General features: G+C 48.2%; 1 protein-coding gene across 1 annotated transcript in view; it reads right to left on the bottom strand.

The window, feature by feature from the left end:
• LOC119391883 (zinc finger protein 791) overlaps nt 1-23,640 on the bottom strand; it is a 137,017-nt gene that overhangs the window by 50,822 nt on the left and 62,555 nt on the right. Inside the window, exons 13-18 of the mRNA XM_037659534.2 lie at nt 14,179-14,220; nt 14,023-14,122; nt 12,311-12,400; nt 8,056-8,242; nt 4,206-4,376; nt 266-315 (exon numbers count right to left, since the gene is read on the bottom strand). Coding sequence (XP_037515462.1) covers nt 266-315; nt 4,206-4,376; nt 8,056-8,242; nt 12,311-12,400; nt 14,023-14,122; nt 14,179-14,220 — 640 coding nt within the window. The remainder of the gene's footprint in view (nt 1-265; nt 316-4,205; nt 4,377-8,055; nt 8,243-12,310; nt 12,401-14,022; nt 14,123-14,178; nt 14,221-23,640) is intronic.

The raw sequence follows: 23,640 nt of genomic DNA, 5'->3' as shown, positions 1-23,640 counted from the left end.
TTTCTGATATTTAAAAGAGCCATTGCATTTGCCTTTACTGTGACCAAGAAACCCGTATGGGTTTTGAAATGTTTTAGCTCATCATATTTTTTACTTCTTGGCGAGTGCTCATTTCATTTTTTCACTTTCTTCAGTGTCTGTTTCAAAATTGATTGCTCATGGACGTGCATTGTTATAGATAGCCTGTGGCAGGCATTAGTGCATCCAATATCGAGCACTGCACACAACACTGTGCAGAAGCTGGTTAGCATAACATGAGACTTACCATCTCGGGCTGCATGCTTGTTGATGGAGCTGTTGTGACCATGTAGTGACCTAGACAGATGAAAAAGAGGGGACACAAGGATACAGTAACGATACCTTCCATTTGGCAAGTTCACAGGATGTTAGTGTAAAACGCTGACCTCCAGCATAAATTCCAACAGCACACATAGCCACTGGAAATGCTTTTAACAGTTGAAAACTTGCTGCTGTTCCCTGCCACCTCTTTGAGTAATACCGTTGTCACACAAGCACTTTCGTTTGAAATGGGGGCCAATCTAGGTTAGGCTCAATGTGAATCTGATGCCGCTACATGGGGTATCGTGATCTGATAGTGCACGTAACAGCCAGCGCAGCCCGCATCATTATTTCTACCCAGTTGTGCCATTTCCTTTTACTTTTCCCTCTTTCCTTTTGATGTTAGCTTTACAAGCAAGACGAAATAAAGGACGCACAAGTTTTGCCCTTCACCATGTCAGCCTTGTAAACGCTTCGCACACGCCCATCACACATGGAACTCTACTCCCAGTCACTTTTGAATCGAGAGATAGAAATCAAGATGATCGCGATCTGTGCATTGTGGTCTGGCTACCAGATCGCAATTTGCTGACAAACGCTAAGCTCAACCCGAATTAATCTGGACCCTGTGGCAGCAACCAGTGTTGATCGTGATCAAGAATGTGACACCTGCGTAAGATCCATCTGAGTGTGCACTGATTGCACGAATGAAAGCTGCCCATAGTTGCTGCACCAAGCTACGTGCCATCCTCACGCACTTTTGCACAGCCAAGAATGGCACGGCCATAAGGACAGCCTCCCTCGTTCACCGCACTTGTAAAGCTTGTGTTGGTCTGCTGCGACAATGGCAGCGAGGAACAAGTCTCAAGAAAGAAGTTTCGCCCAAAAGGCGACACTCTGATAAAGGTAGCAGCGCAATAAATAGCTATACAGTGAAAGCTCGATAATTTGGCCCTCGTTAATTTGGAAAATCGGATAATTCAAACATGTTCTCTGGTCCCGGCAAGCATATGCATTGTTTATTGGCATCAAACTTTTGTTACTTTGGTCATATTTGGCCGCAACCTGGTTATTTTCGGACGATTCTCGGAGCACGCCGAGCACAAAGAGCTGCAAACGTCGACGCAAAGGAGCGAAAACAGCATTTGTAGACAATCAAAATGAGGCGTTGCAGCCCGCATTGCCATCGTCATCAGCACAAACCATGCCAAACCGTAGGTAACGACAGGAAAGCGAGAACGCTTCATGCATCTGCATTTACTACCGTGTGTGACACCATGTTGGCAATGGGCCTTCAACAAGGTGTGGTCACCATCTGCAATTGCATTGTTGGCGACCAAGGCCTTAGCGGCTGCGGCAAAGTGTGTGTTGTTTTCGTTGTTACTCGGTGCACATGAACTGTGTGGACACTATCACTAGCTGCAGTACCGTCCACAGTAGCTGCGACAAGCAGTAGTTTCGTTTTCGGCGCGTGTGTTCAGAACTGTGTAGCCGCCATACATGGCAATGCATTTTCGAGCCAGGTTTTTTCCGCAGCGGCTGCGGCGCTCAGCAGCTTCGTTTCAACCCTGTGTGCGTAGGCCACGCACATGCCTTTAGAACTGTGTGGACGCTGCCTATGGTCGCGTTGTTGCAACCACGATTTCATCCACAGCGAATGCAGCACTCAGTAAATTCGTTTTGACCAGATGCAATGTGCGCGCAATGTTACAAAGCTCAAACATGAGAGAAGTTGCTGAAGATGAAGAGCTTTCAGCTGCGGTCTGCGTGCGGGCATAAATCTTCCTTGCTTCTTCGCGATGGACAAATGATCAGTTGCTGGCGATTTTACTGGCGAAAAAAAGTATCGTCACATGAGCGTGGTGGTATGTAATAAAGGACGGGAGCAGAGCACGTTTTGGGCTAAGACAGTGTGTCTTGCACCGCGGTAGCATTGTGAACAATGTCTCAGGATGATGAAAATTGTGGCTTTTACACTGCCCTTATGCAAAGTAAGCACAGGACTTATGTATTCTTCAAGAAAATGAAAGTGTATTTGTGTAATAAAAAGACATTTGTGTGTTGTTTTCTTGAGACTTTGAATATTTTGGCATTCAGTTAATTTGGACATTTTTCCCGATTCCATGAAATCCAAATTAACAAGCTTTTACTGCACAAAGGTTCAGTTTTGTCAGCACAGTTTTACTGCGGTACTTTAAGCACTAATAAAATCAAAGAGCATGGTGTCATGTGCATATGGACAAATATAAGCACATCTCGCCTAATGACTGTGAACCTCCACAGCTGCCGTGATAAAAAGAGCAAAGAAAAACGAGCAAACGTATCCTGTTGCCTCTCGCTTCTTTAACATGGTGCGATATTAGGTGTGTGAAGCTAAGCCGGTGAAGACAGCACACATAAAGCAATCGGCCATCTCAGCTCCCTCAACCTCTGGGACAGATTAATATACATACAAAACAGGCCACATGTGCCGCCTTTTATTACCTTTGTTGGTGCACAGAAACGGCCTGACTGTCCCAAGCCCAGCTGACTAGAGACGTTTCATTTGCAACCCACAAGGGCAAAAATGGCACGCTCTCATGCATTTTTTCTCATTCCACAGGATAGGATCCTGTCACACTTGGGCTTTGTACAGACTGTTACCACAGTGACACCAAGAGTGAAGTTTCGCATGAAGTGCCTACAGCAATAAACGCTGACCATACAAGCACACACAGACATGCACACACAGACATGCGATCTGCAGGCGCTAGGCCAACATTCCTGACATGCGCATCCTTCAACGCGATAAATGTTGGAGGCCACACCAACAAACATGCACAACAGAGTGCAACGCTGCCTGGGCACTAATGGAGGTAGCCTTGTTGCACTTCTGGTGTTGGGTGTCACGTGATCTGCCTGGGGGCACAGTGCAGTTAAAGAAGGGAATGTTGAAGCAGAGAGCAGCGTGTGACATGGGGAAAATGGATGCGCTTCTTGCTCCTGCCACTTCTCGTGACGCCATTGTCATGGCAGTGAGTGCAAGTGGTCATTGAGTGAACCATGTTCTTTTTTTTCCCTACATGCAATAGATTGCACTATAATTAGTAAGCTGATGTTCAGTGTAACCTACAATGCTCATAAAACCACGAGTCTTACATCACGTGAAATGCGACATTTTTTAGGGACATCTGATATTAAATTTTCATGGATAGTATGTTTTTTCTTTGTGTTTTTTTCCACAATGTATTAACAGAGGTTCTAGTAGTATACTGTATTTTCTTGCGTATAACCCAACCAATATGTACAGAAATTTCGGAGCTAAAATTGGGGTGTGCGTTATACGTGAATTTTGGTGTGGAAGTTGGTTTCACAGAATTAATTCACCGTAATGAAATGAAGGTGTCTATCTTTCTTTCTTTGGTTTTTATTTTTCCGTAGCTGGGGGTACGCGTTATATGCAAGGGTGGGTTATACATGATAAAGTATGGTACATGATGAAAAGGGGCTGCAAATAACAAGGCACACAAGAAAAGATGGACACAGAACAACGTGCTTCTGACTTCTTTATTCAGGAAAAAGCATTTTTAAAATGCAGTTAGACCAGATAAAACCCACTGAGTCGACATAAAAAGATTACAAAAGCTAGCACTCAGCACGATTATCTGACATGTCATTCTAGAAAGGCTACCTCGCCCTCCTGCAGATTAATAGATGGATGACTAATGCAACTTGGCCCCTCCCTCCCGATATGGAAGGCCTCTATAATCTCCCTCTGTGTGGAGCCCTTGTGCCTGTGCATTACTGTTGTTCGCCCAAACAGATGCTTGCAACTACCTTCTTTGCAAAGTATGGTACATTTGTTTTGTAACAAGGATTTATTATTGTGATAAATAGAGAAAGTATGAAATAGAAGAACTGTTATTGTGGTTTTCATGCTGACTTACTGCTGTGTGCATCCTGGAAGTGGCGGTCGAGGTTCTTGCGGAACATGAACCCCCGGCGGCACATGGTGCACTGCAGCGGGTACGCCTTGGTGTGCTTGCGCACCACGTGGTGGTCTCGTTTCAGGGCACGCTCAAACGTCTTGCCGCACAGGGGGCACGCGTGCTCCATCGCTGTGCAAACAAGAGGGCATATCTTTCCTTTTATTCAGGACATTTATCCTTCAAAATATAAGCCAGAACTCATCAACAGCACTGGAGAAGTTGGTGCCGGTTCATGGCTATGAAAGAGCAACATACCAGCATGAAGTTTAATGACCACCAACTGACAACCAAAGCCAAGGACATTATTTGTAGTAGTTATGACACAAATGTGAAGAAATTAAAGTGGACAAAAAAACAACTTGCCGCCGACAGGGACTGAAGCTGCAAGCGTCAAACAACACGTCTGAAGCTCTACCAATTAAGCTACGGTGGTGGCCGTCCTCCCATACACTTTATCGGGTATTTCTGTGCATTTTATCTACACTTTATCTCTGTATATCTTTGCATTGCAGACGCGTTATTCCAACACCGTCAATTTGGCTTGATTTATGGGGTTTAATGTCCAAAAATGACTCGGGGCTATGAGAGATGCTGTATTAGAGGGCTCCAGATAATTTTGAGCACCTGGGGTCCTTTAACGTGCACTGATGTCGCACTGTACACGTGCCTCTAGCATTTTGCCTCCATCGAAATGTGTGGCCAGGATTCAGCCGCTCTGTAACCACAGCGCCTGTGCTCGCGAGTGCGCCTTGTAACAAGTGTGTGGAAATTTGTCAATTTCGTTATATCCAGGTTTAACTGTAGTGCTATCGACATTGCATAATACGACAAGGCAGTTCCATCATTTTAGTACATACAAATAAAGTGCAGCTGAAGGATGGAGGTTGTGATGGGGCTTTTCGAAGGCTGGCAATGAACTTTAAACTAGAGCTGTGCGAATAGAAAAATTGAGTGCAAAGCGAATTTGAATATTAAAATGTGAGTGCGAATCGAATATTTTACAAATAGTTGTTGAATATTTTTTTTAATACTTCAAAGCGAAATTACAGAAAAAAGATGCGAGGATCCCTAAGCATATTGTTATGAGATAGTGACATGAAGCGTTTCTTTTGGGTAGGTTGGTGAAGCACTGGAGGGGTGGGTATTCACTAGTAGTCCTATCAAGAATGAGGCAATGTAGAGGCCGAATTGTATTTATTTAGATGATTTGTGCAACCAATGTGGGTGGCGCAACACTTTACATGCGACAGGAAAAGACGCTATTTCCTCAACCTCTCCTCCTCCTTCAACTTCTGTGGAGGCCCAACTGATGTGGTAGACAAGGGCGTGCTTCCATCAAGTCCGGAGTTTTTAATCTATCCCACAGATGTCAATGTATGAGAACATCTGAATTTCGGGCACTGAAACTCTTCGACATCCGATTTTTCAGACTTTCTGCCCAAATTTTAGGTCCGAAACGGCATTAATTAAAGACCTCACCTCTGCCGCATCTATCATCTCATAGGTTCAAACCAGCGCTTTCGTGAGTCAATCTGTTTGCGGCCGTAGCAGAGTTCGAGTGACAGCTTTGCCACAATGCCAGAGTGTGATGGGGTGAAGCATATCAAAAATCTGAAAGGGCCACTGTCATGGTGCAGTGCAGCGATGTCTTTACGGATAAGCCCGGAAATGCACGGAGGGGTGGTAGCGGCAGGCGGCAAACACGCCTGCTCCTTATGATAAGCATCTTCAGCTAACTGATGAGTAGTGTATGTGGCCTAGCACAGTCGTATGCGTATAACCGGAACGCGCCGCACAGATGCGTTGCCTTCACGAATGAAAGCAGCTCGCCAGCCACGCCAGTCAGCGATCAGGATGGAGTGGCCATGTCATAACTATGCCTATCAGAACGACGCTATCAGCAGCAAACGCATGCGTACGGTACAGCAGCAACCCCGGCAGTGACGGCGTCAGCTTGGTTCGCGATGTGTTACACACAACTAGGAATGATCAGCTTTATGCGGCAGCAAATGCTGTGTATCGGCGGAGATTCGGCGATGCTTGTGTGCATCGTTTACACGTCTACACGCATCGGGGAAAGCTGGACGATTCTTCCGCTCTTCCACCACAGTCTTAGTGTTCCGCGTCATCCTTTCCAAACCCTCCGTGCAAAAAAGCCGTAATCTATTCCGTGCTTTCCTGGTATCGGCGGTGCTCATCACGAGACGTAAATTTGCAATTGGCGGTTGGCACATAGTTAAGTTGGGGTTCGCGGACAGGTACCGAATGTATGTATTCACAGAAAGCCTGGGCGCGCACCAAAATGCCTGATAAGTGCACTGGGAGGCAATAAAGCTTTTCGGACATGGCTGTGATGACTGAATCGCTTGAGCAGAATAAAAAAGCGTGAATTCGCTTTTTCAGACAGCCTGATTTTTCGGACGATTTCATGGCCCCTAGAAAGTAGGAAAAATCGGACGATGACTACAGTCGACGTCCGATTTCCCGGACGCCCGAAATTCCGGACATGCCTGATTTCCCGGACTCATCTGTGGCACCGTCAAGTTCCCCGTAGAGTCAATGTATAAAAAGTCCGAAATCCGGACGCTTATAGCCTTCGCCATCCGATTTCCCGGACTTTTTACTGTTAACCGCCGACCCAAAGTCACCACCGACACCGCCATTTTGGTTGTTTTCATTTTCATATCCTTGAACCCACCACACTCGCATCGCAGGTGTGGCCAGCGTGGCCAGCAGCACCACCGCACCGGGCCGCGGCTGCCGTAACCTCGAAACCGCACATGTCAATCCGTTGCCAGCCGTAGCTTAGCCAAGCCAAACCTCACTGTGTTCGTTCACGTGTTGTTTTGTCAGCTCTGCGGTCGTGTCTGCGGTTGATCGTTTGCTGCTGCGCGCTACCTTCAGTGATCACGTTTCCCGCCCTTCAGCATCCGCCGAGTTCCTAGCTGTTTCGTGCTGCGCTTTTCGTGGAGCGGATTCGCCGTTTACAGCAATGGCACCGACTGCTCCTTCGTCTTCGTCCGCGCCTTCGAAGCGCACAAAGCCACCTCGTAGGCTCACGATGACGAACTGCCATCCGCGGACGTTGCCTTCGACGATCTGCGCGCTGGCGGCATGTGGCGGCTGCGCGCTGGCGGCATCCAGCCGACATAACCCTTGAGGGCTTCGCCGATGCTGACAAAGACCTCGAGCTATGTGCGGAGTTGACCGATGACGAAATCATTCATCAAGTTACGGAGGTTCCGATGACTCCGACACCGAGAACGAAGAGCCACTCCTACACAGCCAACGAGCTCGGTTGACGCGAGCACTGCATTGGTGTACAGCGGCAACATGACGTTGACTGAAATTGAGGCAGACATAATCGCGGGCAAGCAGACCGTGCAAAAGAAAATAAGCGACTTTGCGCCCAAGTGCTGACCTATGAGGTAGTGCCGGCCACGTATTTTTTTTTTTTATACACGCTCTTTTCAGAGCCACCTAAACGATGCATTGGCTGAATTGCTATGGGAATCTTGTATTCCGACTGTGACCCTCTCCTCAGCGAAAATACCTACCAAAAAGGTGCGTTTTCACGTGCATTCGTTTTTCTGGACTGCCCGATTTTCCGGACGTTTTCGCGGTCCCTTGAGGGTCCGGGAAATCGGACGTCGACTGTACTTATTTTCCGGAAGTTCGAATACTTCACACCCCTACATTAAATCCTAGGTTTATAATGGTGAAGATGACGAAAAAGCGAAGTGAACAGAATGCTACATCATAACTATGTTGCAGAGTAAAATGTGCACAGCTGCTTAGCTGCTCTTACCCTTGTTACTGCTGTCCTCTGTTGCCATTTCAACATCGGTCGTAACTGCAGCTCCTTCAGTGCTGCTGTCGCCACCCTCATCCCCGACTGACTGCAGGGGCACCATGGCCGCATCCGAGAAGACCGTCTCTCCATCCATGGGAGTAGTAGGTGCTATGCTGGTGTCAAATGGTGCTGCCGTCACTGTCTGTCAACAGTCATGCCAGATGTGACACAATAAAAACAGTTCTTGCAACACATTGCTCAATGACAACACAGGTAACAATAATTGTTGGAGTTTAACGTCCCAAAACCAGGATACGATTATGAGAAACGCCGTAATGGAGGGCTCCGGAAATTTCGACCACCTAAGGTTCTTTTACATGCACCTAATCTAACTACGTAGGTCTGTAGCGTTTTTGCCTCCATCGGAAATGCGACCGCCACAGCCGGGATTCGATCCCACGACCTGCAAGTCAGCCGTCGAGCACATTACCACTTGAACGCCGTGACGGGTAATGACGACATAGGCAGCGTGACCTGGAACTAGACTGCTTGGAATGGCCGAAATTTCATCAATGCATCGACAGCGATAATGAAAGAGGGTAAATCCACTGCTGGCATGGCGACTGGTGCCACACACTATGTTGTCATTAGGAGGCGCATGTGGCTCCATTGCCGTTTTGCAGGAGTGCCTGCTTTCCACTCAAGATACCTAGATAAGATGCATTTTCTGTAGGGATGGGCAATATTCGGGCGTTTCGAATATTCGAATGAATATTAAAGTTTCGAATTCGCTTCGATACGAATTTAGATTATTTGAAATTTTGAAGTATTCGAAATGAACGAATATATGTATTAGTTGACCACACAACTTCCTGTAAAGATAGTTTCACTGCAGCGTCTGGTTGCTGTGCAGTGAAACCACCCATCCAAGAGAAATCTGCCCTGCCGCGACGCCACACTTCAAGGTTAAATGTACATATTTTTCTTTTTTTAAGTTTAAAAACGTGTTATATGGGCTTATATGCGCTAAGTATAGTCATTTTTAAATTGTAACGTATTGTACCACTTATAACTTGCACCCTACTGCTATTCAAATTTTCATACTATTCAAGGTTTCTTCCACTTCATTTCAAACCAAAAAAGTGACATTCACTCATACCTAGTTCCAATTCTTAAAAATATTGTGCAAGGGTCATGATGAAAATGCTCATTTTTCTTAATAATATGTGGTGAGAACTATTCGAACTACCGTATTTACTCGAATGTAACGCGACCACGATTGTAATGCGAGGGGTGACTTTTCAGTGCTGAAAAAAAAAAAAAAAGGACACGAATGTAACGCGAGTAAAGCGGGGGGAAAAAAGTACCTTTATTTGCTGCACATGGTAGTGGCAAAGACACCCCAGTTTTCTAATATAAAGTGAGTTTTGTTCATTCGTCGCTTTCATCGCCATCATCGCCAGTGGCCGAGCCCTCTTGTCACTTTCTTCCTCCCAGATGAGGTCCCTCCGTGCCATTCATATAGTTCGATATACAGCACTTTTTAAACGCGCGACTATCATGTCGTGCGGCAGGCCGTACAAAGGCGGACACCCACTCGGCAATCTTGCGGCGCTAGGTCGCTTTATCCTACCCGTAGGTGTCAAAGCCCGATCTTCTCGCATCCATTCTCCATACAGCTGGCGCATTCTATCCTAAATGTTTTGTTCAGGCAGACGTCTAATGGCTGCAGCACGGACGTCATACCTCCGGGAATAACAGCGAGCTGCGTCTGAGTTTCCCACATCAGCTTCTTCACTTCGGGCGTCAGGTGACCGCGAAATGATTCGAGAACTAGGATGGAGGCGGGGTGGAGGAGCGCACCTGCCGTCGGCACCACACAGTCTTGACCCAGTCAAGCATAAGCAGAGTGTCCATCCAACCTCTTTCTTAGATCTGCCACATCTAGCCGTCAAGCCGCGCGAGTTCCCGTTTCCTCAACCATATATTGCACTTCTTTTAAAGCGGGCATCGTACTGAACTCGTCGCGCTGCCATTTGCTCGAGCCGAAGTCGCGGAAGCACAAAGGAAATGAACCGCCCGCCAAACACGTCGCGAACGATAGGACTGGATTGGATTGGATTCGATGTTGCCAGCGTGCATATATTGCCAGCACAAGGTTGAAGATCACTATAGTCGGGTACAACTTTAGAAAAAAGGAAGGCCCCGCCCATATGATCGAAGCGCGGCAGCCGATTGCCTCCGCGGCAAAGAAATAGTCCGCTTCTTCTCTTGAGCGGAGGCACCGGCCGTCCGGCTCGTGACGTCAGTCTAGAGCGCGCGCCCATTGGTGGAAGCGCGTGTGCATCCGCCTTTGAGGTGCAAATGCCGCTTTTTTCTAAGTTGTACCCGACTATAGGTCTGTCGTAGCCATTTTAAGGAACCAGTGGGCGGCACCGCTAAGGCACGATTTGAGGTGCTTCGATTAAAAACGCAGACCCCCAAATCACTTCAGAGATTTTGAAAAAAAACTCGCGTTAATTAAGTAAATACGGTATTCGATACGAAATTATTCGACAAATCACTATCGCTTTCGGATTTGCTTCGAACCTCAATTTACTATTCGCCCATCCCTAATTTCTGTAACATAGTTACAAGCGTGAAAACTTAATGGAAAAAATTACAGCGTCATTCAACTCCATGAGAGCAGATCATGAGGGCAGATCAAGACCAACCTGTGTCGTCTTAGTGCGTCGTCATGGCATCTGCGCATCTTTTTGTCTGTGCTTTGCCGTTTTCAGTGGCCTCAGTGTCTTTGTCGTTCAGCCTGGCATCGCCTTTGCGCTTGGCATCTCCAGCATGTTTTGCATCTGTGTCTTTGCCGTTAAGTCTGGCATCTCTTTAGTGCTCACATTTCGCCTCAGTGTATTTGCCATTCAGTCTTGCATCTTTTTTGCACTTGGGTCTCCAGCATGTTTCACCTCTGTGTCTTTGCCGTTCAGCCTGGCATTGCCTTTGTGCTTGGCATCTCCAGCATGTTTTGCATCTGTGTCATTGCCATTAAGTCTGGCATCTCTTTAGTGCTCACATTTCGCCTCAGTGTATTTGTCATTCAGTCTTGCATCCTTCTTGCACTTGGTGTCTCCAGCATGTTTCGCCTCTGTGTCTTTGCCGTTCAGCCTGGCATTGCCTTTGCGCTTGGCATCTCCAGCATGTTTTGCATCTGTGTCTTTGCCGTTAAGTCTGGCGTCTCTTTAGTGCTCACATTTCGCCTCAGTGTATTTTGCCTCAGTGTATTGTCATTCAGTCTTGCATCTTTTTTGCACTTGGTGTCTCCAGCATGTTTCACCTCTGTGTCTTTGCCGTTCAGCCTGGCATTGCCTTTGTGCTTGGCATCTCCAGCATGTTTTGCATCTGTGTCATTGCCGTTAAGTCTGGCATCTCTTTAGTGCTCACATTTCGCCTCAGTGTACTTGTCATTTAGTCTTGCATCTTTCTTGCACTTGGTGTCTCCAGCATGTTTCGCCTCTGTGTCTTTGCCGTTCAGCCTGCCATCGCTTTTGCGCTTGACATCTGCAGCATGTTTTGCATCTGTGTCTTTGCCGTTAAGTCTGGCATCTCTTTAGTGCTCACATTTCACCTCAGTGTATTTCGCCTCAGTGTATTTGTCAGTCTTGCATCTTTTTTGCACTTGGTGTCTCCAGCATGTTTCGCCTCTCTGTCTTTGTCGTTCAGTCGTGCATCTCTTTCGCACTTGGAGTCTCCTGCACGCTGATTGCAGCCATGGCGGCGAACGGCGCTAACACTTCTAGGTTTAAATGCACATATATACCCTATAAAGTGGACGGGAGGATGACCGCCGCTGTAGCTCAGTGGTAGAGCATCGGATGTGTTATTCGAAGGTCACAGGTGTTCGTTCCCTGCTGGCGGCAAGTTATCTTTTCATCCACTTTACTTTCTTCACATTAAATCCTAATTACTACAAATAACATCCCCTATATTTCCGTGGCATTAATGTCTGTTAGTTCTCATTAATATTAGGAAACTACATTTTAACTTGAATGATGTGCCCATTCAAACTTGTAAACGGAAGCTGCTATGTGACTTCAAGAAAATGTAATGCTCCACCACCATAGTTTGCATCCATATCCAGATTCACTCTGCTTAAAACGAGCAATGAATGTAGTTACCACAGCCATGATCTGCGTGTCCTCAAAACACCTGCGAAGTTTAGTGCACCTGTCCTTCCTGCAACAAGGTCTACGTATTCGACAGGGCATCAAACAATCACCTCAATCACTGGCTCAGTGGTCGCACCTCCCCGGCCAGTCTGCTGGCAGCCGATGTGCTTGCGCTGATGCATGCGCAGACCCGGTAGCTGCTGAAGGACCGGTCACACAGGGAACAGGCATGCTCGCCCAAGCTGCCTGGCTGCCCTTCAAATGTGACCGCTCATGTGACTGTAAAGCGGACGCTGAAGTGAAGGTGCGTGCGCAGGCACAGCACTGCAGCGTTGGGGGTCCCCTATCTTGCGAAGCAGGAGCACTCTCGACACTGTCCCGTCGTCACCACCGTGCCGCTGCTCTATGTGCGCTCCAGCCAGGCCTGCGCATGTCATTGAACTGATCAATCAATGTCATTCAGCAACCATGATGATGTAATTCCAAAACTGGAACAGCAGTTGTACAATTGCATAATATTCAATTCTAACATTGCTTACTTCATACACACTCAAACCCGATATAACGAACACGGATATAACGAATTATAGGTTATAACGAAGTAAATGAAGAATAGTCTTGTCATAGAAAGTGTTACGAATAAACGTTTATAACGAATTTTCGGATATAACAAAATTATTTTCGTGGCAGATGTGACTTTGTTAAAATGAGGTTTGAGTGTAGAACTTGGCAATGTCTATTTTGGGAATGCTCAACTGATGGGTATGACATCTGGACAAGGCAGGGGCTTGTGCTTCACGCTATAGTGGAGAGCTTCAGATCACTTCTGACCACCAGCCATTCTTTCAAAAGGATAGTAGAGAGAGAACAGCTATGGATGATTAGCAAACTAGTGCAATCTATAACGCCAAAAAAATGTATTCTTAGTGGAGGAAATGGCATGGTAAGCCCGAACGTGTACAGGAATGGAAGATGGTGGTGACATCACAAATGACAAACAAGGAGAAATAGTTTAATGAACTAAAGGAGTGAGAGAGTGCTGCTGAGATAACCTCTTCTGCAATAACTGTTACATTATTTACAACAGGAAAATTTCATTTAAATTGCAGTGAAGCTGATGAGAATGAATTCCGCAAGACCTGCGCTTAGTTAGCCTGGAGATCAAGCTGATCATATGTGCTCACACAAAAAACATAATTTTAGAGAAGGGATTAACAGGGATCACAACAGGACCAAGCAACGCAAAGATGAGGTGGGTGTTGATTGCCTACTGATTATTGTTCGCTTTTTTATGCTGTTTTTTTTTTGCATGCACATATATATCTTTCTTTCAATAAGTAATCAGTTGACAGATAGTGTCCGTCCTCATCCCAGCATTCGTCATCACGTTTGGCCGTTGTTAATCCCTTCTCTAAGATATGTTCAACTAGCCCGCCGTTCACCACTCGTTCATTTCAAAACATAGTAACTAGCAGGATGAAGGCGCATACATACTGAAGGTGCACAAATAATATGCAGTTTGATGTGATTGTACATGTAGAGGCTGAGTACATCACAAAAAGCATCCCAGATAATAAGAGAAGCAGCTGCACTGCAATACGTGCAGAGTGTGAGACTTCTGTGGGTGCAACTACTTACATGGCAGAAAAGTGAACAGTGCTAAGATTGTATGAAGGGTAGAAAACAGGCACAAAGTCTACATTCCTTGATTCGCTTCAACATGCCCAAAATTGGCCAAATCAGCCTGATCCTACTTGGCAGCTTTCACAGCATCACTTGCCAAGTTATGAAATGGAGACACCTGGACAGAGTTTCACCTGACCTGCGAGCGAAACAGCTTCCCGCAGGCACCGCACGAGAGCATGGGGGATTGCGGCGAGGCGGCTTCTGCAACGGCTTGGGGCCATGGCTGTCGCAGTGCCCTTGAAATCAACCAGGGTGCGGAACTGCTGCTGACACAGCTTGCAGCACAGCTCACCTTGCACCGCATGCAGGCGCACCGTGGTAACGCAAGTCGTCCCTGTGGCAAGACCTCTTGTATTCAACACATGTGCACGACTCCTTCTATGAATAAATTGTAAATTCTGGGGTTCTTTATTTACAACACAAATGAAACCAACAGGAAGATATAGGGGACATTATTTGTTGTTTTTAACTGTAGGTGTAATGATTATGGCCTATACTGAAAGGAGTGGGACGAAAAATTGCCCTTTCTGTCGGTCCAATGCTCTACCCCTTGAGCTATCATCCACTTTGTTGGATATTATGCGTGTGTTTAATCCCTGGAGTGGTTAGCCAGCGCCACTTTTAGCCAAGGCGGCAAATGTGGAACACTCTTTTTGCCAGAGGACGCCACGTGGCATGTCATCTTTTCATGAGAGTGGTAGCGGACCAATAAACTCACACATGCTATCTAAGGCATTGAGTCTGCCCGGACGAAGCCCTTGCTACGAAAGCGCGAAGAAGGGAATTGTCCGAGGGGCTCGTTTCTTTGTAGACACAAAGGCGATTTTATCCACTTTAAAGAGGCCCCCTATTTAAGACCTCATTGTGTTACTTTTTTCTTGCGGGTGCATAGACTGAAGGGTGAACAGATAAGTGCAGCAAGAACTGCAGCGATAGGGGCACGCAGTACAAAGTTATTCAGCCTGGGAAATTCAAAATACAATAAAAAGGACGCCTACCCTCAAAACTCACTTCGAGCGGTCACTTTACCACATTTCACTTGCCACTGACGTTGCAAGGCACCACCAATGGAATGAGCTGAAAGCTCCGAGTAGGGGAAGCTGGTGACATTTTGCCTGTTCTATTTAACGCACTGATGACCCTGTTGCGACAACAACAGCGTAGTGCCTCAAAGAGGGAACCGCACGTGCGAAAACAAGGCAGAATGCCTCTATCATGCTTTGTAGTTTTAGCGATCTTTATTTTGCACACGGCATCTATTTCAACGCTCTTACATATTTTGTTCTTCAGTTTGAAACACAATGGCGCGTGGAGCATCCCCTGCACATTTCTCGCAGCGTGGTGGTGTTCGGTGCATTGTTTGCCCGGCACTCCACATCACGAGTAGACACAGAGAAATGGGGTCACTTTTTCGTGGGGGTAGTTTTCCATCTGAAAAAGTTCTAAGAGCATTGGTCTATTGGGATTCAGTGAAAAGCATGCAAAAGAGAAACAAACACCCAATAGTAATCTCTTTTTTGATGCAATGCCGCGTCACTTGTAGCATTACATTTATCCAATCATAGGCCTTTGCTCTTCTTCATCATTTGCACCTGCAATAGTCCTGAACGAGGCACCACTATGTGTTTATGCAGTCGGGCAGCGATGTAGGCGTTTCAAAAAGAGTGTTGGAGGGGCCCTTACATTCCTTTCAATTCAAGTCCCTATCATTATACTACAGTTAAAAACAACAATGTCCCCTATGTCTTCCTTGGCTTAATTGTCTATTGGTGTTCATTGGTAGCGTCTAACAAAGAAACGAGCCCCTCGAACAATTCCACTTCTTATGTACTACTGCATATTAAGTAACACAAAAACACAAAGCTAAAACACAGCAAGGACAAAGAGCAAAAGCACCATCTTTCATTCTGCCTTGCCCATGCCATTCATTAGCAATAGCAGGTGCTATGATATTTTTTCTTTAGACACCAGCTCAACTAAACCTAAATTCTCCATGGCCAAGTGTTATGCCGCAACCCACCCCAGATAGTCGAGTCCAAAGACAACAAGCTTCGCAATGGATGCAAAAATGGAAATGAAGCAACGACTCGTTTCTCCCAACAGCCTGCCTTTGGCCGCCAGCTTTAAGGGGCTAAAGGTGAGAAGTAAACAAAAGTAAATGCAACATCGGGGCCGCCATTATCTTCAGAAGCCTACGTGGCAATAACCCTACAATCTAATTAATGGCGGGACAGAGTCTGCTGAGTAAAGGTATGAAGCATGCGCTGTTTGATGAATAAGGGGCAGCCGCCGCCCCTCGGCCCCCCACTGTGCCTGCTGACACTGTCTTGCTTTACACACGTGTGAGCAAGCACATTTTTGTATGTACAATATAATGTTTTTCACTCAGGATAATAAAACACATAGCTGCTGTGTGACTATGATGGTCAACCCTTTTCGAAATGACCGACTCCAAGAGAACAGGCAATGGGAGTAGTCAAAGCGTGAGCCAGGACTGGGCAAAGATACTGTTAAGGCGTTTAATTGACGGCACTCAGTGACAATACGCAATGGTGACCAGTCAAGTCAAAGCACGGACTCTCAGCACGAGCGGTGCTCTTTCAGGAGGAGCCCAAGAGGAGGAGCCAAAGAGGACAACCCACTAAAAGGAGCTGGAGAGCGCAACCCATTACTCAGTTCCAAGGCTTCGCTTCAATTACTCTGGGTACAAAAAGGGAGCCGCCCAGCGACCTAACAGCTTGTCACTGTGAGAGCATCATACTAAGCCTGGAGGCACTCCACGTGGACAACGGCACATGTCCGAAGATGGTTCGATGGGTTCGATCAGGTAGTTGACCGGGGATGTGCACTCGATGACATGGTATGGGCCTTCGTATTTCAGCTGTAGTATTGATGAGAGGCTAGTTGCAGTGGCAGGGACCGAGAGCCATACGAGAGCTCCAGGGAGGAACGTGGGCTCAGAAGTGGTGGTGCCCTTGCGAATGCTCTTCTGCTGCTCTTTTTCATGCATTGTAAAGGTCTTCGCAAGCTCGCAACACTCTTCAGCAAGCATGGCTGTGTCAGAAATAGGTGCACACTCAGATGGATCCAGCTTTTATGGAAGTATCGTATTGACGGTGTGCGAAGGGTGCCTTCCATACAATAAGAAGGGTGAAAAACCAGTAGTGCTCTGAGGGGCGGTGTTATAGGCGTAGGTGATGAAGGGCAGAATGGCATCCCAATTGGTGTGATCGGCGGCAACTTACATTGAGAGCATGTCGCCGAGCGTGCGGTTCAAGCGTTCGGTTAGGCCATTCGTCTGCAGGTGGTAGGCAGTAGTTTTGCAGTGAACAGCATGACACTCTTTGAGAATGGCTTCGACGACTTCCAGCAAGAAGACACGGCCTCAATCGCTGAGAAGCTCCTAGGGTGGGCCGTGACGCAGTATGAATCGGTGTAGCAGGAATGAGGCAACATCGCGCGCTGTAGCCGCTGGAAGGACGGCAGTTTTGGTGTATCGCGTGAGATGGTCAACAGCAACGATGGCCCAGTGGTTACCAGCTGACGTCAGAGGAAGTGGTAGATACAAATCGATGCCCACGTGCCCAAATGAATGGTTAGGGCAAGGTAATGGTTGTAGACCTGCTGGCGACACGTGCGTTGCACGTTTTCGGCGTTGGCAATCTGGGCACGAGCGAACGAACTTCTGCACGTAGCGGTATATCCCTCGCCAAATGTACCGCTGGCGAATGAGGTGGTAAGTTTTCGATACCCCAGAGTGCGCACACTGCGGATCAGCGTGGAACAATTCGCATATGTCAGAACGCAGACTGCGGGGTATTACTAGTAACCGCTGGCGGCTGTCGGCGTTGTAATTGCGTCGGTGCAGTAGGTCATCACGAATGGCGAAATGGTGGGCTTGACGGCACAACGCGCGAGTGGATGGTGTTGCCGATGGATCAGTGCGCAAGTCTATCAGCGAGGCGATCCATTTATCCTTGAGCTGTTCGGTGGCAATGGTGTGAACATCGATGGAAGAAACAGCAATGTAAGATACTGAGCAGGGGGCACTGTCGTCAGGCAAGGGGGAGCGCGAGAGGGCATTGGCGTCAGCATGCTGGTGTCTGTTGCGGTACAGCACGCGGATGTCGTAGCCTTGCAAGCGAAATGCCCAGCGAGCGAGACGGCCTGAGTAGAGTTACTGTATATGCTACCTTTAGGTAGCAGAGTTGCGCCTCTGATAGAACTTGCCGCTCGCGCCACCATTCGGCCACCACCGCTGTATCAAGCCAAATGAAGCCGTCCGGCGAAGCGCAAGACGGTCCAGCTGAGTTCGGATTGTTTGTCGTTGTTGTGGTGGTGTCTTCTGCTGTCCGTTTTTGCGAACGTCTGCGCGGCGCAACGCCCGGACTCAGTGTTGCGAAGTTGCGACAATGACAGGATGCTGCGCTCCCCACTGCACGAACCAACAAGAGCACGTAAAGGCCTCCTTCTCGATTCCATGTGGCAAGGCTTGTCTCCGTCGTCCCTCGCCGTCTCAAGTGGCTGCTGCGCACGAGACGTCAGAAGCCGCGATAACGAACATGATATATATCGCTTCTCTCTCACTGGTGAAAGGCTGATTAAAAATCGAACGGGACAAAACAGTAAAAATATGCGCGCGTGACTGTGTGAAGGAGGCGATGTGTGTGAATATGAACCTTACAGGTCTATCAAAACAGCATGATTAATTCCGAGCACTGTGCGGCATAAACGTTTGAAGCATGACCGAGTGTTTATTATATGCCACATCTACCTAGACGTACGCGAAATTCACGTTAGCTTGCGCTATTTGTAAAACACCGTGATAATTTTAGCACTTGTTTTCTCGAGCTATCCACTTAATATTTTGAAGAGCTGCATCAAAAACTACGCGAAACAAATAATTAGGCTGAATTTATTTGGTCCAGAATCATGACCGTCGCACTTTCTCTAATTGCCATTTAAAACAAAAGTATTACTTGCGATAGTGTTCCATCTCCACCTGTTCCATCTCAAATTATTGTTTCTCCGAGCTTTCCATTGTTTTTTTTTTTTCGAATCGAAAGTCATTGCGCCAGCGACGCTTTATGAACGAACGAGAAGGTGCACGGAGCTGCTGGGCCGAGAGGACAACAGCAACAGCAGCATCCACATCGGCTCCTACATTCCAGAGAGGTGGCTTTCCTGCTTAGCGTGGATGCCACGGCGGGCAAGATGGCGGACCTATGCGCAACTCTGCTACCTAAAGGTAGCATATACAGTAACTCTAGGCCTGAGGGATCCTTCAATGACGACAGCCAGCATAGTGCATAATGGTCGGTGACAACATCAAATGGGCGGCTATACAAATAAGGTCGGAACTTTGCAAGGGCCCAGATGATCGCCAGGCGCTCTTTTTCCGTGACGCTGTAATTGGTCTCGGCTCTAGTAAGCGTATGACTTGCATATGCCACGACATGTTCGGGGAACCCTGGTTTGCACTACGCAAGTACAGCGCCGAGGCCTACATCACTGGCGTCCGTGTGTACCTCCGTTGGGGCTGCAGGGTCGTAGTGGAGTAGTATGGGAGGTGAAGTCAACAAACGATGGAGCTTTGCGAACGCGTCGTCGCACTTGGACGACCACGAATTTAGAGGTCCGTTACTTCCAAAGAGCTTCGTCAGTGGTGATATGATGGTGGCAAAGTTTCATACGAAGCGTCGAAATTATGAACACAGCCCAACGAAACTACGCAGTTCTTTGACGGACGTAGGTTTGGGAAATTCGGCCATGGCCCGAAGCTTGGCCGGATCGGGCAGGATTCCATCCATGGACACAATGTAGCCTAGGATTTTCAGCTGCTGTGCTGCAAATCGGCACTTCAGATTAAGTTGGAGGCCGGCGATGCTCAAATGCGTCAAAACATGCCGCAGACGCTGGAGATGCGTGCAGAAGTACGGAGAGAAAACGACGACGTCGTCGAGGTAGCACAAGCACATGTGCCATTTCAAGTTGCGCAGAATGGTAACCATCATGCGCTTGAAGGTCGCAGGCGCATTACACAGTCCAAATGGCATGACATTAAACTTGTACAAGCCGTCGGGCGTGACAAAGACTGTCTTCGGTCGAGCTTTATAGGCCATGGGTACTTGCGAGTACCCCCGGGCACAAATTGAGAGATGAAAAGAAACCAGCTCCTTGCAGGCTGTCAATCGTGTCATCGATTCAAGGCAGTGGATAAACACCCTTGTGAATAATCTTGTTGAGCCGTCAGTAGTCCACACAGAATCGCACACGCACAGAGCCGTCCTTCTTCGCAACGAGAACAACAGGAGACGACCATGGGCTGTCCAAGGGTCAAATAACATCACGTCAAAGCATACTGTCAACTTGCTCATTAATTACTCGATGATCTGCGGGAGATCTGCGATATGGACATTGCCGCAGTGGAGGTTTGGTGCCAGTGACGATGCGATGCGTAACAGCGGACGTGTGGCCGAGGGAAGTTTACCCAACATCGAAAGGAGGAGGAAATTCTTCCAACAGGCACAAAAGCTAGGAATGCTGAACCGACATGAGGTTGTCAGCAATGGAGGAACCAAATACATCAACAGGTTATGAATTGGATGTGGAAACGGCACAGAGCATACGGGAACTGGGACAGTGCCTGTCGTCGGGTGCATTCATAACTTGTGCGTCTTCGAGCGGTTCCACCCTGCTGAGACATTCCCCTCGCACCAACGTAACAATGTACGGAGATGGGTTGGTAACAAAAACAGCATTGCTGCCGAGTGACTTGCACGGCCACAAAAGGTACCAGCAAGCCTTTCCTGGTGCAAAGGCGGTCAGATGGTGAAAAGAGTGCAATGGTGTCGGAGAGACTAGCGTAGTCGACTGACACAGCCGTCGATAAGTTTGGATGCACTTTGGTATCGTCTTTGACGAAGATCTTGCTCGATGTTGAAGGACTGTCTGCCGGTGTCAATTCTGAGAATGGGGAGAGTTCGATTTCGGCTGGTGCGCAATGAGTTACGGTGTCGTCGCGGGAGAGAAAATCCCATCTGAGGATGACGTCGTGAGAGCATGCAGAAATTATGATGAATTCAACGTCGTACAGAGCGTCCTGAATGATGACGCAAGCTGTGCGTACTGTTGTAGGATGAATACTCCAGGAGCTGGCTGTACGGAGGGACATCCCACAAAGTGGCATCGTCACTTTTCGGAGTAAGCGGCTAAGTTTTGCATCCACAACGGATACGGCGGTTCCAGTGTCAACAAGGGCAGGTGCGCGAACACCGTCCACAAACACATATATCACGTTCGATGGGCTTCGCTGAGGGCTTTCGCAGTTCGATAGTGTTGCAGCCTTTGCCTCGTGGGTGCGACGACTAGTTTTCCTGGTCACGTGCGACCGGACGTGGCCGCATCGGAGACAGTGAGCGACGTCGTGGAGACGGAGAGTGCCGAGTAGATAGAGCCTAACATGACGTCGGTGACAGAGGCATAGGTGGTTCATACAGTATAGACCGCTTATAACGTAAGTCGCCGGAGTCGCGAATATCCGCACTATAAGCGGTACCGCACTATAACCAAAACAACCTTCTTCAAAGGCTGCACTTGCGCAAAACGTGTTGAGCATGTAGCCTCGCGTGTCCGATAATCGACATATGCGATTTGGGGCGCTTACAACCACTTAAATCTCCGAATGTTCAAAAATTAACCGCCAAAGACGTACCCGCATTGCCAACGAAATGAACACGGGGAAAAAAAGCAAACAAAACAAAGTGCCATCGCGGAAATTCGCCGACTACGTTTCAGGCCACCTCGAGGTATGCGCGTTACACAGAAACCATGTCGAATCGCGACCGAAATTTCACGTGCTGAGCGCGGTACCGTTCGTTCGATTTCAAGGGCGCGCACGCGATGTCCAAGACATTGCAATCGAATCCGGAACCACCATTCGGGAGTGCTTGTGCCAACCATGCCTTCGTTTTCATTAACGATATGATTCCCTTCCCTTCAAGTACAGCCATCGCAAAAAGTTTCGTTGATTCCGCCCCAAACCGCAACTTTTATCGCCCGCGACCGCTACCGAAAAGCAACCAACGCTGATTAGGCCTAGCCTGCGGTTCGGCATGTTGTCGCGGGAAGTTTGACCAAGACAACATGAAGGTCGGACGTCGAAAAGATCGCACTCAAGCACTAACCCAAGAACAGCGCGCGTGATATGAAGTTAGTGTTAGCGGCCGGGAGATCAACGGCGACAAAAGCTCGCCAAGCTCGTTTAAGTCCGCGCACTGGCAGAAAAGGCGAAAGCTCGCGTCATGAAGCCGCATAACTTTTCAATTTGCGGACGAGGTACAAACGCGATATCTCTAGCAAGTGTGATAACGACGACGCTTTTCCCGACAGGAAAAGCGCACTTGGTGAGGACGCGATCGTACGTTCCACGCGGAACGCGCTTGACGCGCTGCCGGCAAGCGGCCGCGGCGGCGCGGGCCTTGCCGCCGCCGGTGCAAAGGCTACTCCGTCGCCTAGGCAACCACCATCCTTCCCCACTCGGCGAGCCCGCACAGCGCTGCCGCGGTCTTTTTCCTCCCTCCGCCCCTCGTTCGTTCACTGTGCGTGCCCTCGCCCTTCGTAACGACCTCGTCGCTCCCTCCCCAGCGGCGTACCTCCTTTGAGAACAGCACTCGCTACAGCGTTTGTCAGAAATATTTTCCCGCAACCGCATTATAAACGGTATTTCATCTTGGGGGACTGCACAATAAGCGGTATGCGTATACATGCGGTTCTATGGGAGGGTAAACGGGAGTCAAAAAAGACCGCATTATAACCGGTCCTGCACTATATGCGGTTACGTTATAAGTGGTCTGCACTGTAATAGGGGCTGTTCGACTGGCTGGTGGTGGATGACGTGACTCTAGGCAGCTGCACACGATTGCAATAATGCGCCACGTGGCCGGCGTAACCACATGTGAAGCATATGGGGCGGTTGTCAGATGAGCGCCATTGGTTCGCTGAGGCATGGCCCGCCCATGGCACAGGACATGATTGATGGGGCCGCAACTGATCTGACTGCATGGTGGGCTGCAGTCGTGGCCTATGCATGATGTCGGCGTAGGTAGCCGGCACACCACCTTCGAAGGACTGAAGTTGAGCAGCGGCTTCGGCGTAACTGCGTGGAGCAGCCGTAGGGATTACCGGCGACGTCCTTTAGACAACTTAGGCGTAACTCAGTAGTGCAGGAGCCGGATGCTGCTGACCTCTGCGATTTCCTGCTCAATCGCTCAACGGAGGGGAGGCAGAAGTGTGGTCGATCACGGTTGAATGTACTGAGGGTGAGCAAAGTCCAGTACAGCAACCTGGCATGCGATTTCCTCACGCACGAATGAATTCACCTCTGCGAGCAACGTGGAGTGGTCAGATATGGTCGACAAGCCAGTGAGCTCGGCGTCGCATGATGAAGAGTGACGGGTCATTGACCGCTGCCAGCGCAGCTCCTCATAACTTTGGCAGAGCGTTATGACCTCTGCCACTGTGCTGGAGTTTTAGGCGAGCAGCATGGTGAGGGCATCATTGTCGATGCCTTTCATAATGTGCCTGATCTTGTCAGGTTCCGACATGTTGGCATTGGCTTTCTTACACAAATCAAGGACGTCTTCAATGTAGCGGGTGAATGATTCACCGGCCTGCTGAGCTCGTTCCCGTAAACGCTGTTCAGCATGCAGCTTACAAACGGCAGGGAGGCCAAACATGTTGATAATGGCGGTCT

This window comes from Rhipicephalus sanguineus, chromosome 4 (genome assembly GCF_013339695.2).
Source record: "Rhipicephalus sanguineus isolate Rsan-2018 chromosome 4, BIME_Rsan_1.4, whole genome shotgun sequence".
Lineage (NCBI taxonomy): Eukaryota > Metazoa > Arthropoda > Arachnida > Ixodida > Ixodidae > Rhipicephalus > Rhipicephalus sanguineus.
This window is presented reverse-complemented; position numbering and strand designations above follow the sequence as displayed.